At 38.3% G+C, this 16,775-nt stretch overlaps 1 protein-coding gene across 2 annotated transcripts in view; it reads left to right on the plus strand.

Moving 5' to 3' along the window:
* The window catches only part of LOC145991650 (uncharacterized), a 40,819-nt gene that overhangs the window by 9,002 nt on the left and 15,042 nt on the right, over positions 1-16,775 (plus strand). For both annotated transcript variants that reach the window (XM_083127710.1, XM_083127711.1), the window contains exons 3-5: positions 3,331-3,423; positions 7,736-8,774; positions 13,240-13,375. In XM_083127710.1, the coding sequence (XP_082983836.1) occupies positions 3,331-3,423; positions 7,736-8,774; positions 13,240-13,375 (1,268 nt within the window). The remainder of the gene's footprint in view (positions 1-3,330; positions 3,424-7,735; positions 8,775-13,239; positions 13,376-16,775) is intronic.

The following is a 16,775-nucleotide window of genomic DNA, read 5'->3' on the forward strand; positions in this document are numbered from 1 at the left end:
AAAAATGTTCTCCTATTCTTAACGTTTAACCAAATAAGTTCCTGTAAGTACGAGGAAATATGTTCTCTTCTTTTGACATTCAGTATAAATCTTATGCAAATGTCTTGAAGTTTTTGTAGCTTGTAATTTAGGGTACTGTTGATGTTTATAAATACTAGGGAAGCATAATCAATTTTTGGCATTACAAGTGTGTTGACTAGGTGAGTTTTCGTTTCTTTGTTTAGCATATGTTTGATGGAAAAAGTGATTTCAGTTTGGCTATCGAGTTTTTAATTATGTGTGCGACATGAGAACCCGAATGTAGATTCTCGTCTAATATTATGCCGAGGTTGCGTGCTGTTTCTACTTTCTGTATTTTGGAATTATTCAGTGTAGGGAGGGGGAGTTTTAATTGTTCTAACTTTTTTAGGTTACTCGTTGTGCCTAGAGTTAAAATGTAAGACTTAGATTAATTCAATTTGAGTGCATTACATTCAGACCATTTGGATATTGCATTGAGGTCCTGTTGCAATGCTTCTCGGGCCATTGCACTGTTTCTTAATGGTGTTTGTATATATATTTGTGTGTCATCCGCATACTGGTGGTATTTGCAGTGTTTTAGTGCATCATTAAAATCTTTGATGTATATGGAAAATAGGATAGGTCCTAGAATACTTCCTTGTGGTACTCCTTGTTTGATATCAATCCATTTAGACATGCACGATTTATTCTTGTAATGTACGCTACTGACAATGTACGACGACGTGCCATTACTTGCCAAGGACGACGTGACTTCCAGTCGGACGTAAAGTTGTATGTCCAAATATACTGTAGACAAATGAGGCACAGGCGAAGAAAAACGTACAACCACTGATCGCTCGCACGGCAGCTGCTAAACTGGACGCGACGAACGTCTCGACGCTACTGTCAACTCAACCTCTTTCACAGCGAGCGCGGCTCTGCTCGTCTTACCTACCTGCGAGACTTACTACGGCCGTTACGCGCGCTTATTCACGCATGAGGGTTGACCTTAGCTTAATGTAAGACGCAATTCATCTGCGTAACATATATATATGTATGTTCATATAACTATAACTGTGTGTTATTTCACTCTCCACTATAGATAACCTTTCAGTAACACACACACAGAGAGCTGCAAGTTATGGTAATCCTAGCCTGCCTCAATCTTCCAAATACCTTATGTTCTAATTTCACCTCGGCTAAAACTCAGGCGGCTAAATGGGATACTCTGACCCCTCTCAGGTACGGGCTTGGTGAATAAAGCATTGAGAACTTAAGGGTGTTGTTGGTGAATCATGAAATAAATGAACGACTCTTCTCAAATTTTAAGATTGGCAACTGCATCTTCTGGGAGGTTACTTTGACCTTTCTTTTCATTCATTTTTATCCAGGAGATGGTTTATTTCCAATACATACGAAAGCTTACATTACACTCAAGTTACAATTTACAGTCCATGAATATCCTTAGATTTAAAAGAAATACAGAATCCCCTGTTCGTTGATATTCGATTCGATGAATCCAGAATTCTAATTTGCTGCATGTCTCCACGGGGAAAATCCAAATATGTATATGTGTAGGGAATAGTCACTTGTGTATGTGCGTCGCTAGGAGGAAGCCGTACCAGGGAAGAGAACCCTGTCGTTTTTGCAACCGTAGACGAAGCTTACGGCCTACCATTCAGTAGCAGACAAAAACTTTCGTACATGCCCCTTCCTACAGTATTGCGACCAAAATGTGTCACGAGTGTCGATGTTAATACGGGCAGGATTTTAAGCAGAGTAGAATCTACGGGCTCCACTGAGTACTTGGGATCGAGAAACGTTAATAGGCAGAGCTTGCATCAAGATACACGCCAATGATGACATTTCCATTGAAAAACGAGACATATTGCATTGCATGTCTAGTTTTGCTTCCTTGCCCAAATAAGTCTACGTTGAATAAATTTTGAATAAGGCCAAAATAAAGTTCGGAGATCTGAAATTCTATCATTTATCCGTAAGAATGAGAATATATGGGTCAACAGTGACAAATACATGTCCAATAGGCAGGCGTCATTAACCTCAAAGGATTTCGGCCTATCCTAACCTGTCGTCCCATAACATTATAAATTTCGAAGTATAAATTGTGCTTGGCGAAATACAGGTATATTTATTCCCAAGTGTCATTAGATGTTTATATCGTAGAGCCGACGCTGATGGAATGCGTGCAAACTAAGCTCCGTATTTACTTATATACTTTTCCAATCGATGCTCACTTGTTAAGCATTACGTAATTTGCACACCGCGACTTGCGACATTTCCAAAAACTAAATACTCATCAATGTCTATATTCACAATCTCAATATCAAAGCTTAACTAATTTCCACGTTGCAGCAAAACCAAATAAAATTGTATAAGGGGATCGATTCATCTCTGTTAATAAAGACTAAACTAGAATCATTCCTCGTTGCAACTTGAACCTTATTGAATACATTAAACTTAAAAGAACAGATTCGATCTTCCCATTGTTGCTAAACGAAATCTATGTCAATCTAAATCATAAACATTTTCTGCCGTGAAAGAACACAGATTTTCATATCCAATATGAAAGATTCGGTCAGAAAATTAACATATAGATTATTACATTAGGCCGCGTTTACACTTATTGTTACAATAAAGGAAATATTAGTGGATTATATAAGTCTAGTAATAATCTTTAAATTTATCAAAAATTATGAAATATGAAATATTAATAATCAAATAATAAGAACCAACTAATATAAAATAACCAAGAATAATTAACGGCACATGGATATGAGCCGTGAGGTTCATATCATTCTCATGTACTAATTTTACACATTGTTGCCTGTTCGTTAGATAAGACCAAAACCATAACAATTCTTAATTTTTTATGCCAATAGATTTCAATTTCTCTGCCAAGAGGTTGTGGTTTATGGAGTCAAATGCCTTGGTGTAATCAAGGAGTACCAGGAACGAAATTTTACCATTATCCATCTCCTTGACTATGTCATCAACAACGCTAATTAACCAAAAATGGAAGATAAGAGAAGTAACAAAGTAAAAATAAACCAAATAAACAGGGCTCTTAACGGATTTTCATTTTAAAATTTTGATTTTCTAAAACATTTTTGGAGTGGCTGTATCCTTCCTGCGTACGCCAGTAATCCTAACCCAAATGTTTTAAATAGGAACAACTGGCTTAAACCAGCCATATCAAACTATATTTTATTATTTATCAGATTAATGTTACCAATTTCAATATTATTTAATTTTATTTCCGCCATTACTTTTTTGTCCTTTTCGGAAACATTATACAAGTTTCTATTGCAGGATCAGTATTGTTGCGAAAACACCTCTCGCTTGGAAATTCTACGTAGGAGATGGCTAGATGGAATGGCCGAAGATACTGGCATTGCAAAATGGGTAAGCGATCTAGAATTCTAACGCTGGTGTTCTTTCCTGCCTTGTTTGGGCAACAAGCGGTAAGCTTAGAATCCCTACTCCCTGAAGCGGCCAGCAGGAAAACAGCTTCAAAATAACCTTTCTGCTCTGTCAATGGGAATCGGGAGGTAGCGTGGCCGGAGCATATAATCGACATTCATCCTCATCTTTGCAATTAGCCAATAGTGGCTGAAAAACCAACTAAAATAAAGCACGTCAATGAAATCAACCTCTGAAGATATGTGCAAGGTTATTACAAATATAGAGAGGTTGGGTATATGTATTGTTTTCTAGTGATGACCAGTGGCGACATATGGTGTCGCTAGGAGGGTAGGCACAAACGTGTGAGTTCTTGTTGTTATAGCTGTGATTCTTTTAGACGCAGTAATGTTTTGTATGTTAAAAAAAATCTTTCACACAGTGTCACGCATAAATTACTTCGCTGAGTTGGTGTTTTAAGTCCACTTTATGCACAGTAAGGCTAATCGGGACTGAACCTACAGTTTAAAGTGGGAACCGAACCACTATGTGCATCCACCGGGTATCGTACCCGGGACCCCTTGATTTTACACGAAAACGAGTACACAAATGAGTATTTCCTGAAGTTAGGCACTTCCTTCTTGGTAAGCAATATAGCCCTTTACAGTTACTCGCTTCAGATAAATTGGAAATACTGCGGGGTACTTATTACGTATCTAACTAACTAACTAAACTAACTCCCTAGCCTTCTTAAACCCGAAAGTTCATGGCTGCAGCAACACAGGCCTTCCATCTGTCCCTCTTGAGCAAGATCTATATACTCTTTTCCATCTCTACCAATTTCCTTTAGGTCCATCTCAACGTTGTCCCTCCATCTTCGTCTCGAGTTGTTATCAATAATTAGATTTTGATTATTACCTAACACTTGGTTTCGGCCTGTAAGCATATATTTAGTTTTCTCTTTGTTAACTTCCAAACCTATCTCTTTAGCAGTTTTGAAAAATATTTTAGCATTATTCTTAATTGTATTTAAATCATCCCCTAATAAGTCTATATCATCTGCATATGCTAACAACTGAGTCATACCATTTAATTTTAGTCCTTCTTTAGTTTCTTTTACCTTCCTAACAGCATATTCTAAGGCAAAATTAAAGAGCAATGGAGATAATGCATCTCCTTGTTTAAACCCATCATGAATTGCAAACTTGTCAGACACATTAATACCCACACGAATTTTACTTTCTGTTTCACTGGTGCATAGTTTTATCATAGTAACAAGCTTCTTAGGTATTCCAAACTCTACTAATATATTATATAATTTATCTCTTTTGACCGAATCATATGCTTTTTTGAAATCAATGAATAGCTGATGGACATTTTGATTATATTCCCACTTTTTTTCAAGTGTCTGTCTGATGTGAAAAATTTGATCTGTAGTTGATCTGTTACGTTTAAATCCACATGAATAATCAATCACCTATAATTTCATTAGCATATGGAGTTAGTCTTGTTAGAAGAATGTTAGATAATATTTTATATGTTGTTGAGAGTAGAGAAATTCCACGGTAATTATTGCAGTTCATTTTATCACCTTTTTTAAACACAGGAACAATTATGGATTCTTTCCACTGTTGAGGGATTTCTTCTTTATTCCATATTAAACAAATTAATTTATGAATTTGACATATTAACGAATTCCCACCATATTTAATTAACTCACCTGGTATTAAATCAATGCCAGGTGCTTTGTTATTCTTTAGCCTTTTAATAGCATCTTTAACTTCATTGAAGTTAGGTTCTGGAACTAAAGGTTCTGCTGTGTGTACTTCATTTACTTCTGATTTATCTCCTACATGAACATTTAAAAGGTCATTAAAAGGTCATCTATTTAGAATATCGCTTGGGTCAGCTAGAAAATCACCGTCTTTATCTTTTATTAGGTTTACTTTAGGTTGCCACCCCTTTCTAAACTCATTTCCACCTTTATATAAATCTCTGATATTTTTATTTTTGCTGTTTGTTTCAATTTCGTTAATTTTGCTTTTCAAGTAATCTCTTTTTTTACTTCTAAACGTGCTGTTAACTTCTTGCTTTATTCTATTATAATTGCTAGATTTGTATCATCAGAGTTATGTAACAACCTAAGTCTAGCCTCATTTCTTATTTCTATTAGATTGTGACAGTCATTATCGAACCATGGCTCATCTTGGTTTATGGTATCCTATACTTTCTTTAGCTCCTGATTCTATTGCATTACGTATGTGCTCCCAATTCTTATTTACGTCTGTTTCATTTATAATTTCATCATCATTTAAATCCTGCAAAACATCAAATCTATTTGACAGTTTAATTTGTTAATCTTTGTTAATTCTTTCATCAGCAAAATTTTCCTGTATAAAATTTTATAACGTTTATATTTTGTTGTTTATGATTTATCACTGCGAGTCTTTCTCTTAATTTAGCAATTACTAAATAATGGTCACTGGCACAGTCAGCACCTCTATGTGTATACGAACGTCAATTATACCAGTATGCTCTTATCAAGGAGAATACCAGATATATATTTATGAATATCTTTATGTTTAAAAGTGGTATTTTTCACAATTAAATTCTTTGAGGTTGCAAAAGTAATCAATCTTATACCATTATCATTACTTAATTCATAAAGACTTTTTTTTTACCAATTGTGGGTTTAAATGTCTCTTCTTTGCCAATCTGTGCATTACAGTCACCTAACAGAATTTTCGTATCATATTGGGAAAATTTATCAAAGATCTGTTCTAACTCTGCATAAAAATCATCTTTAGTAGTATTATCATCTTTATCTTCCGTTGGTGCATGTATGTTTATTAAAATAATTTTACACCACCTACCCTGTAAAACTGCATATGATATCCTATCATTAATAAATTCTACTGTTTTAAGAGCCGAGATAATTCTATTATTTATGAAAAAGCCTGTTCCAAAATTATGATTTTCAGTACCACCATAGAAAAAAGTATAATTTTTAGTTTTACAATTCCCTTCTCCTGGCCACCTAACTTCCTGGACAGCTACTACATCTAATTTATACTTCCCTATCTCATTAACTGTACACTGAAATGCCCCAGGCCGGTAAAGGCTCAGAACATTCCAGGTGCCTAATTTAATATCCTTATTCCTAATGTAGATCTTATCCTTAGTCCAGGGACCTCCCAAAGTAGTCCCCACTCGGAGATCCGAACGGGGGACTATTTTACCTCCGGAATATTTTACCTTGGGAACATCCATGGCTTCATATTGCTGTTTCTTGACATGTCTTTTTACAGTGCAGAGTTGTCAGGTCTACGCCTAACCCCCAATATGAATGGAGGACCGCACCTGTCGTTGGTCAGCGGATCCTTCGGATCTAGCTGGGAGGATCACATTGTAGTCCACCAACTATACCCCACTTCTGCTGATTGTGGGACGCTCTCTGATGTTCAAAATTACCAAAATGGCAATTCTTGTTTCAACATTTTTACAATGCAAACACAAAAAGACACGAACTATTTATTAAAACCGAGTTGCGTATCTGCGAAGCAAATATCCGTAATTAAATAATAAATAAATAACGACACCATTGAGTAGTTGGTTAGCACATCGGATTTGTAGTAAAATCAGAGGTCCGACGTAGGTTGGATTTCCACCATCGGTAATAATAAATTTGTTCAGCTGAAGACGAGAGAGAGGTTCTATGTCGAAACGTAGTTAGTGTTAGAATGAATATAGTTTAAAGCACTAGACAATGGATAATGCCCAATTAGCATCGCATGTCAAATGAGACCTAATGCTCTTTTCGGAGAAAAGATTGAACTAAAATACATAGTAATACAAAAATATAATATCAATAATAAACTATACAATATAAAGTGATAACAATTTAGTAAATTATTATTTATGAGTTGCAGGTGGGCAGCGAAGCAAACGCAGACATAATCAGGCCAGGGCTTATTACTTGTTCATAGTTTGTGACGTAAAGTTTGCATCCAACCGTTTGATGGCGCTAGTGACTATCTTCCCATATGCTAGACATCCTTACCTAGAGATAAAGGAAGGGGTAAAAGAAAATGGATGAAAAATAGCGTTGGAGAATTTGCCTAGACATTTATGCGCCCCACCCACAAAAATACACATTACTATGTAAGTGAAGATCCATCTTCGTGAAGACGAGAACTGAACAAGTCTCCGAAACGTAAGAATAAAAACAATTGCATGGACGTCAAACCTGAATATCTTATAGTGTTGTTGATCTGTAGCGTTTTTTTAGAACTAAATGAAAAGTATCTCTCTTCAGGAGCCTGTAGCAATGCACAAGTTCGCTGACGAAATACAGAAGACCATTTGGACTCATGAAATTGCCAAGACGAAGAAGGTTGTTGAAGAGAATTTCGGACCAGAATGGGCCAAGAGATACGAGGAAAGCGCTTGGAAAGCATTGCTGCAAGCGTACGAAGAGAAGGCACAGAAGAAGATGATCGCAGGTGAAAAATTTCAAATGACGAAAGGAGAAGAACATCCAAGCGAAGAGCAAAAAGAGAAAGGCCACGAAAAAGGAGAATCAGAAAAACAGAAAGAAGAAGCTGAAAAGCTGGAGAAAGAATTAGCAGATGAAAAGGATGCTGCAAAGAAGAAGATGGTACAAGGGGAATCACCCGATGCACTGAACAAACAACTCAAGATGAAAGACGACGATAAGAAATGGGGGAAAGGCGACCGTTCTAAGATGGAAGAAAACAGGAGAAGAAAGGGACGCGGAAGTGATGATGAGGGATGGGGCAAGGGTGGTAAGAAGGGTGAAGGAAAGAAAAGAGAGAGGGAAGAGGAGGAGGAAAGAAGAAGAAGAGAGAGAGATGAGAAAGCAGCAAGGAAAGGTGACAGAAAAGGAGAAGGTGAAGGCATAGATATCTTGGGAAAAGAAAGTAAGGCAGAAAGTAAAGGAAAAGCAGGAAAGGAAGATCAGGATAAAGGAAAACGCACTCCTTTGGTAATCATACTTGAAGATGATCAGGACGTTGTTAGGAAAGTCAAGAAGCCCAAGAATGTGAATATGAACCAAAGAATAAAGTTAGACCAGAAAAACTTCTTGGCTTTGAAGAAGGAGCTGCAGCGACAGCTGGAGGAATGGAGGAAAGCGCAACTGGGCAATCGCCCTGGCGGAGATGAAGCGAAGGATGAGTTTGAGAGGAATATTTTTGGTGATGATGTAGCGGGGAGAAAGACTGCTAAGCAATTGGCGATGAAGCTCGGAGCAGAGGAAGACATGACTGTGGAGAAGACTGAGTTAGGAATTCCCAATTTGGGAAAACTCTTCCTTGTCCAGAGAATCGTGGAAGGTAAGTGCCTATGTTTGCGGGATGAGAGGTAGCGTTGAGCAGCCTTCACGTGTTTATTTGATAGCGCAATGTTGTTGAGTGTTTTTCAATGTCGGCAGTCGCTTTCACAGAATGCTAAACTAGCACATTCCAATTAAAAGTATGGGATCAAATTTGATCCGAAATATGAACATAGACGTACGTAAACAAAGTTTATGAAGTAAAATGTTCCTTCGTGCCTCCAATGTCATATTTCATTAAGAAATGCCGTCCAATACTCCTGATTAATCCACATATATGAATCTGTATTAGCGCTAGGCTACATATACAGGGTGTTTCTAAAGGTCGTTTACAACGCTTGGGAGGTGATTCCTCTCACGAAAACAAGCAAAAAGTGTGAGTTCCATTTTTACGACTGAGGCTTCGTTTCCGAGATAGGAGCCTCGCAAAAGGTGACAAAGTGAACGTCACACCTAACTGGGACGAATACTATCACAGATAGAGAGGCGGTTCCAAGGGAATCATAAAGGAATCGTATGTGCTCAGTCCGGAAGTCACTATGAAAAGTTCACTGCACGCATGCGCAATAGAGTCCTCAAAGGAATTGGGGATTTCCAGCAAGAACAATGCATGGAAAGGGTATGTAACGCAGCAAGAGGGACCGTGACAATGAGAAATGCTTTAAAGACAACACATCCCGACCTCAAACATCAAAACATGAGCACGGAACACAAAATCCGAAAAGTTGAGCACGGTTGCATACCTCAGTTACACGCGAGGAATAAACGGATCATGTCATGTGGCATACGAGAGACACATTACTCCACCAGGAGGAGGCAAAGAAAAACACATTATCAGATGATTGCGACAACGTGTATTTTTACACGCGACAACTACGTAATATCCCCTCCCCCCACACACAACAAACAACAAATGCTACAATGTCTTACGCACAGACAGTGCGTGTCACTGTACACCAACTGAAGATGTCACTTTCACCAACTGAAGATGTCACTTTCACCACACAAAGGGGGTGGGGAGCAATACCAAGAGTGTTCTCACTGGTTCGGGATGTGTTGTCTTTAACGCATTTCTCATTGTCACGGTCCCTCTTGCTGCGTTACATACCCTTTCCATGCATTGTTCTTGCTGGAAATCCCCAATTCCTTTGAGGACTCCATTGCGCATGCGTGCAGAGAACTTTTCATAGTGACTTCCGGACTGAGCACATACGATTCCTTTATGATTCCCTTGGAACCGCCTCTCTATCTGTGATAGTATTCGTCCCAGTTAGGTGTGACGTTCACTTTGTCACCTTTTGCGAGGCTCCTATCTCGGAAACGAAGCCTCAGTCGTAAAAATGGAACTCACACGTTTTGCTTGTTTTCGTGAGAGGAATCTCCTCCCAAGCGTTGTAAACGACCTTTAGAAACACCCTGTATAAAGCTATAATCCCAACAAATAAGAATATTAATAATACTTTCAATTCCGTCTCACACATGGTCACTTGCTGCAAGGGCTGGACCCTCCAATGTGCCGTGTCTGTATTGTCATTTTAAGTGTTCGGCATATTCTTATTGAATGCTTTTGCTTTCCTCGGGCAGACTTTTCATCTTCCCAGCTGTTTATCATCCCTGTTGGGAGAACACAACAATGTTTTAACCTTTTTTTTTTACTTTTTGAGAAAAGCTGATCTCTTCCACTGTCTATGATGAAGTTATTAGTGTATTCTTACCTTTTCAATGCGTTGTTTTTGTCCTGTGCATGTTCTTTTACAACCTTACACTTTTAACTTTTCCCAAGGGGCATTTTATACCCCTATAAGAGGCTATTTCTCCGTGTACGCTGAAGGGTGCAAAATGGCCATACGCACCCAAAAATTTTAAATGAAACAATCAAATCCATCATGATTTTTAGGCTTGTAGCCACTCCCGTTGAGACACATCCCGTGAAGTACTTTTAAAAACCTACATAGTGACGTCATATCTCTCAACTAATGCTAGCTTTCTAACCTTTATTGCCTCGCCTATATTTTCCGCCTTGTGGATCCTCTTTCATTCCCTCATTTGTGACTCGTAGCAAAAAATTAACTTTTAGTAAAATGAAGCAGCTGTTTGAGTCTTTGAACTTCGTGAAAAGACAATCAGCTAAAAGCGTTGTGTATAAGTATTTTACGACTTAGAAGGAAAATTAGAACAAGAAAGATAGGAAGTGGCGGTTTCCATTGTACTTTGGTTTGGCCTGCTTCTAGCAATCTGCACGTCAACACATTTTATATTTGTGTTGGGATGCTCGAATCTGTATTAGTTTACATTGCTAAAACTAAGTGTATAATTTTGTTTCTATGAACGTAGAAATCCAAACGTTCTAAAGACAATGTCAGGCAAAAGTAAGAGACAAGCGAAGTCAAAGAAAACTTCTCGAGGATCAACGGCTGAAGAAATTCGTGTAGAGAGTCCAGGTAATACCAATATATAAAACAAATATATGAGGTATTGGGATTACATTCTTTAAAGTTAATATGATATTGTTATTTCATCATCTAACATATTCGGGGGGCCTCCCCGATGGCGCAGAGGTAGCGTCGTCGCCTTGTAATCAAGGGGCCCCGGGTTCGATACCCGGTGGAGGCACAAGTGGTTCGGATCCTACTTTAAACTGTAGGTCCAGTCCCAATTAGCCTTACTGTGCATAAAGTGGACTTAAAACAACAAATCAACCAACCAACATATTCGGGGTGATTTTCCACGTAGTACACCCAACTGCCAACCTCACTTCCACGTAGTACACCCTGGACTGCATTTTGCAGACAAACGAGGCTCTGGCGACTGGCCCTATGGCACCTATAAGGCTAGACTCTACTTTACGTCCTTATTGCCTTTTGGTGGTAACCGATGGGAGTTAACAACACTGCAGGCTCGTCTTTGTGTCCGCGTTGTGAATGCGTGTGCTTTGCTCGTTTGCGTTCTGCGTGGTGATTGCTTCTTTGCGTTCTCGGTGTGTTGTGCGTGTGTATGGTGCATGAAAAAGAACAGGTTCCAAAAACTTGTAGATAGTGTAAAATACGTTTATCCCCAGTAATAATTTAGTGCATCGTTCAAAACCGTGCTTCCAGACAGCCGGCATCTCTTCGGGTAAGTACCTTTCTCTTTTTATACTTTCTGTTCACGATAGCCCCACTAACCATTCACGGGTAACCCCACGAACCAATCACGGGTAGCCCCATGAACCATTCACGGGTAGCCCCATGAACCATTCACGGGTAACCCCACGAACCATTCACGGGAACGATGTATGCCTACGAGGTTAGGTTAGGCCTGTTAGGTTCCATTGGCACTCATTTCACCCCTAAATATGTGCTTCATCATCGAAAAATTTCCTCTGTACGTTCAATTACGCATATCCGGACAACGTCGGTTTTTATCTATTTCCTCCTCCATGTAATTTTTCCTCGCTTTGGGATTTACGTTGTTGAATTCCTTATACAATAACCTTTCCAACGATATATGACACGTATTCCTTAGGAAAGGACGTAAAGTAGAGTCTTACCCAGTATAATTCTGTGTGTTGTCCTGTTTTTTTGTCCTTATGTGTGCTGAGTGCCCGTTTACAGCCTCAGCTTTTAACGGAAGTCAGTAAATTTTTAAAATTTACTTATGCAACGTTAGAGTTGTTATTTGAAACGGTAAGGGGCTGGATCTCGTATAATGTAACGGGTGCAAAATAGCCTAAGTGCTGGCGCACCCAAAATTTTATAATCAAATTCAAATTGTAACGTATTCAAAATAACGAAGTTGGAATGAAACTACAATATTTTCGCCTTAGATCAGTTTTGCCCTTGCACATGTAGAATATGAGTCATGTGTATGTGAAAGGGCAAAAACAACTTCCGTTTTATCATTTTATTCCATTTGCAAGAATATAACACGTTAAATTGTGGATCAATTTATTCTGGAGACAATTTCAAATAATATCTAATACAGCTAACCACCAAGTTCTGTTCTGTATGTGGAAGTTTACGTCAGTTCTAAAATATACCGATGTCATGAGAATGGTAGTTAGATCATGAATCGAAATTCCGTCTTTGGAATTCCATCTAAATACTTAGCCAAGAAAAAGAACACTTTCTGTAGGAAGTGTAGTAGCCTCTCCATTGGAGGATAAATTAAAGCAGAAAAATGAGAATGTTGAACATAACGGTTTCAATATTACTTCCAATATTCGCAATTATGTGCGTGTAAAACTAAAAGAATACACTAACTTTCAAATGCAATTACATGTATAAAACTTCACAAAGTAGCAAAATGTAATGAAATGAACCAATTTATATATTTAGAGCGTGCGATTTCCCAGAAGTTTAATAAAAATATGAATTTATGCAAACTTTTCCATTCATCTCTCGTTATAACAATTTATTAGTTGTAAATATGGCCGATATATTGTAATCTGATTTGCTGACTGAAATATTTTCCTTTGATACACATAGGTGATGAAAACACGATAAAGTATCGCCTCTCGGAACCTTTCTTCATAGATATTGGATGGACCATCCTTCCCGAAACGAAAGTGACGAAAGTTTTAAAAGTGTTTGAAACGAAGCCAGGAAAGGAGGCTGCCGTTTGGTGAGAACAATTATATTCTAAACCTGTATGTTCGTATTTGATCTGAGACATATAAGTGCCTATTTTTAGCCCTCCCCCTAATATTTACTATTAACCATGTTTTGTATGTGTGTGTGCGCTAATGCGCATTTAATCGTATTCATATTCTAATAATTGAATTAATATATTATAATTGTATTATTTTCGAAAAGTCAAAAGCATAAACTTTCACAATAGCATAACATATTGTTTAATATTACATACTTAGGCCTCCCTGATGGCGCAGTGGTATCGTCGTTACCTTGTAATCAAGGGGTCCCGGGTTCGATACCCGTCCAGGCACATAGTGGTTCGGATCCCACTTTAAACTGTAGGTCCAGCCTTACTGTGCATAAAGTGGATTAAAAAACCAACTCAAGTATTACATACTTAAGTGCAGGACATATTTTAACATATTTTCTTATTATGTACAGTCACCGACAATAAAAATGGCACACCTAGATTCTGAAGTACTCGCTTCCCTGCAAGGCGTTATGTGTGTGTTACCCAGAGGCAGGCACGTATCCAGAAATTCTTTTCGGGGGGGGGGGGGGGCTAAACATTTTTTTAACATCATTATAGATAGAACCTCGCAAGTTTTAAGGTCGATGGTGGCGATTCAGTTACAAAACGGGGGGGGGGGGCAAGAAAAGTTTATTTTCTCTTGGTAGACAAAGGTTAGCATTAAAAAGCCATAGTGCGGGGCCAAAAATGAAGAGCAACTGTCTCCTAAATTTGCCACTGTTTAAGCTGCTGTTTTTTTTTTCTCTCAGGACGTGATATCGGGACATTTTTTATCACTCGACTCCTCTGTTGCAATGTGCGAACGTTGTGTTTCTGCCGAAACGATCTTAGTATGTGTATGTGTCCGTTTCACGAAGCTGTTATGCAATGGACAATCCATTCAAATGTTTTGATTTGATTTATTTTATTTTACTTCGCGTTTTGTGCCTCTTGGCTAATTTGCGAAGATGGGGATGAGTGATGAAATGGATGAATGGACATTCACAAACAACTATGCCCGAGCGGGATTCGAACCCGAGAACCTTGGCTTCGCAGCGCGATGTGCTAACCACTCAGCCACAGGGTCCGGCCCATTCGAATGTGTTCTCCCAGGTTTGGATATGATCCTTTACGATGCTGTCGCCTGCCTTCGAAACGAAAAATTAACAAAAATCCTAATTTTCCATCCTTGTGACTTGGATCTTCAAGATTTAGGAAGAATTCAGACCGAAGGCACACACACGTCGTTTGCAATGAGTGGCCCAATCAACAGAAACTTTTCACACCGTAGCGGCACGACAGGCTGCACAAGCCTGTGTTCGATTTGTGGAATCCTCAAGCGACACGTATAGCTTGTAGCTTCGGCGTGAAACCTGGTAGGTCAATCTCATTGTCATCTTGAAACGGCAGCCCGTGTTAACCACAGAAGAAAAATATCTTGTCAACCGGTGGGAATGTCCCTTAGTTTTATTCTATCTCCTTTTTCTGTGCTTGTTAATTAAACAGGCAACATCTTACGGTTGGACATTCACAAGAGATGCACTATGCAAAAATTTTAGCGGAAAATGCAGGCTCCACCAGGCATAACGTGCCACTGCTCTACAGCGACAGCAAAAGATCAAGCGAAGCCAAGGGAGACTCGGTAGCTCACTTGGTAGAACAAAGAATGGCACGGTATATGCCACAGACCCTGGTTTTGGAGTCATGGTCCAGCTTGCTTTTTCCGCTAAAATTTCCACATATGAAACATCTTCTTGCTTTCTCTTCTCGACATTCATAAAATGTTCGGCCTTCATGGCTACCCCTTTGTGGTAGGGTTTGAGTGTTTTTCCAAAACAGTTGACATAAGAGACCTTTTTTAACCCACAAAACTCTCGGACTGCATACAGGAACTTGGTCCGGTCACTAATAAATCGTCACTCAAAACTTAGATGTTCTGTCGATCTGTGCAGCTTATTTCCTTTTTTTAAAAAAAAAAAAAAAAAATGATGCTCCAATGCCTATTACTGCTGAAATATTAACTTAAGCCTCGGCTGGATGTTTCTCTCAACAGCTGAAAACTGCTTCTCCTTCTATTGACAAAATCTTCTAACATATGCTTCCAATTTCGATGATACTCTGCAAGGCTTTTCTAGAAGGATACACGGAGGGATGTAATGATACAAAAATCAATTTGGGATTCTAGTTTAGCGTACAAAAAATTGGAAATTCAGCATTAATTGGATCTGAAACCAGCTTTAAATGGGGCGTTTGAAGAGTTTAAAACCATTTTAGCATTTAAGTTCAATATTGTGCATCTTAGTGTCGTGAATTTATATAGATAATTCTAAGCGTTTGCACAATATCTTCAACAGAAATTACATAATTTTATTAAAAAAAAGACAAGTATTTAGTTCCCACGCCTTCTGCAAGTTCGAGGATTTTCCGCTTATGTCACTGCTGTCGCTTCTGGGCAAGCAACCCTCTGAATGTGTATTCTCCCATCTGCGGCACCGGTCATGTGCCGCTCGGAGCGGAGGAGGGGGAGGGGGATGGTTTCACACCGCAATTTGTAAACTTATCTTGCTTTGACATCTGGTTTATGTTTTGTCCGCGCAAAGACCTTGGAAACTCAGGGAAGTGCATTCATTCCTTCAGTGGGTGGCTACTTTCAAAATACAAGACAGACAGTCTTGGAAGTCGAGGAAGTGAATCGCCTTCACTTAGTTTACACAAATTACGTCGGTTCGTACAAGTCTGATCCGAAACAAGAAAGCCAGTTACTTCGTTGACTTACTCTGTGATTCTATCCGATTTTTTTTACATATCTAGGTTATATGCATCATTATGAGAATTGAAGAAAATGTAGGATGGAAGAGGGTGGTTCAGAGATTCCCATTTTCGCATTTTGACTTTTGTTTTTACCTAATACAATAATTATACTTATACTAAATCATTTGCGCCGCGCTGAGACCCAAGAACTGACATTTTAATTTATTGAGGCTCAAAATAAATAACAAAATAAACATTTAAATTAACGTTCATTATCATATTATTATTATTATAAAACGTAAAGCGCAAAATTTAATAGGACGACAATGCTCTGTGTGAGTTTGGTGTGGAGTAACAAAATTTTAATAAATTTATTTCCAAATCATGAATTTCATTTGAAATTAATTATCTCCCTGATCGCATAGTGGTAACGTTATCACCTTGTAATCAAGGGTTCCCGGGTTAGGGTCCCACTTTAAACTGTAGGTCCAATCCCAATTAGCCTATCTGTGCATAAAATAGGACTTAATACAAAAATTAATGTAAGATTATGTAAAAATTGACAATTTTGACTGACGTGTCGGCGTTAAATGAACCTAAAAATTAAATGACAAATTACACAAAAATA

Source organism: Lepisma saccharinum, chromosome 8 (assembly GCF_977018435.1).
Source record: "Lepisma saccharinum chromosome 8, izLepSacc3.1, whole genome shotgun sequence".
Classification (NCBI taxonomy): domain Eukaryota; kingdom Metazoa; phylum Arthropoda; class Insecta; order Zygentoma; family Lepismatidae; genus Lepisma; species Lepisma saccharinum.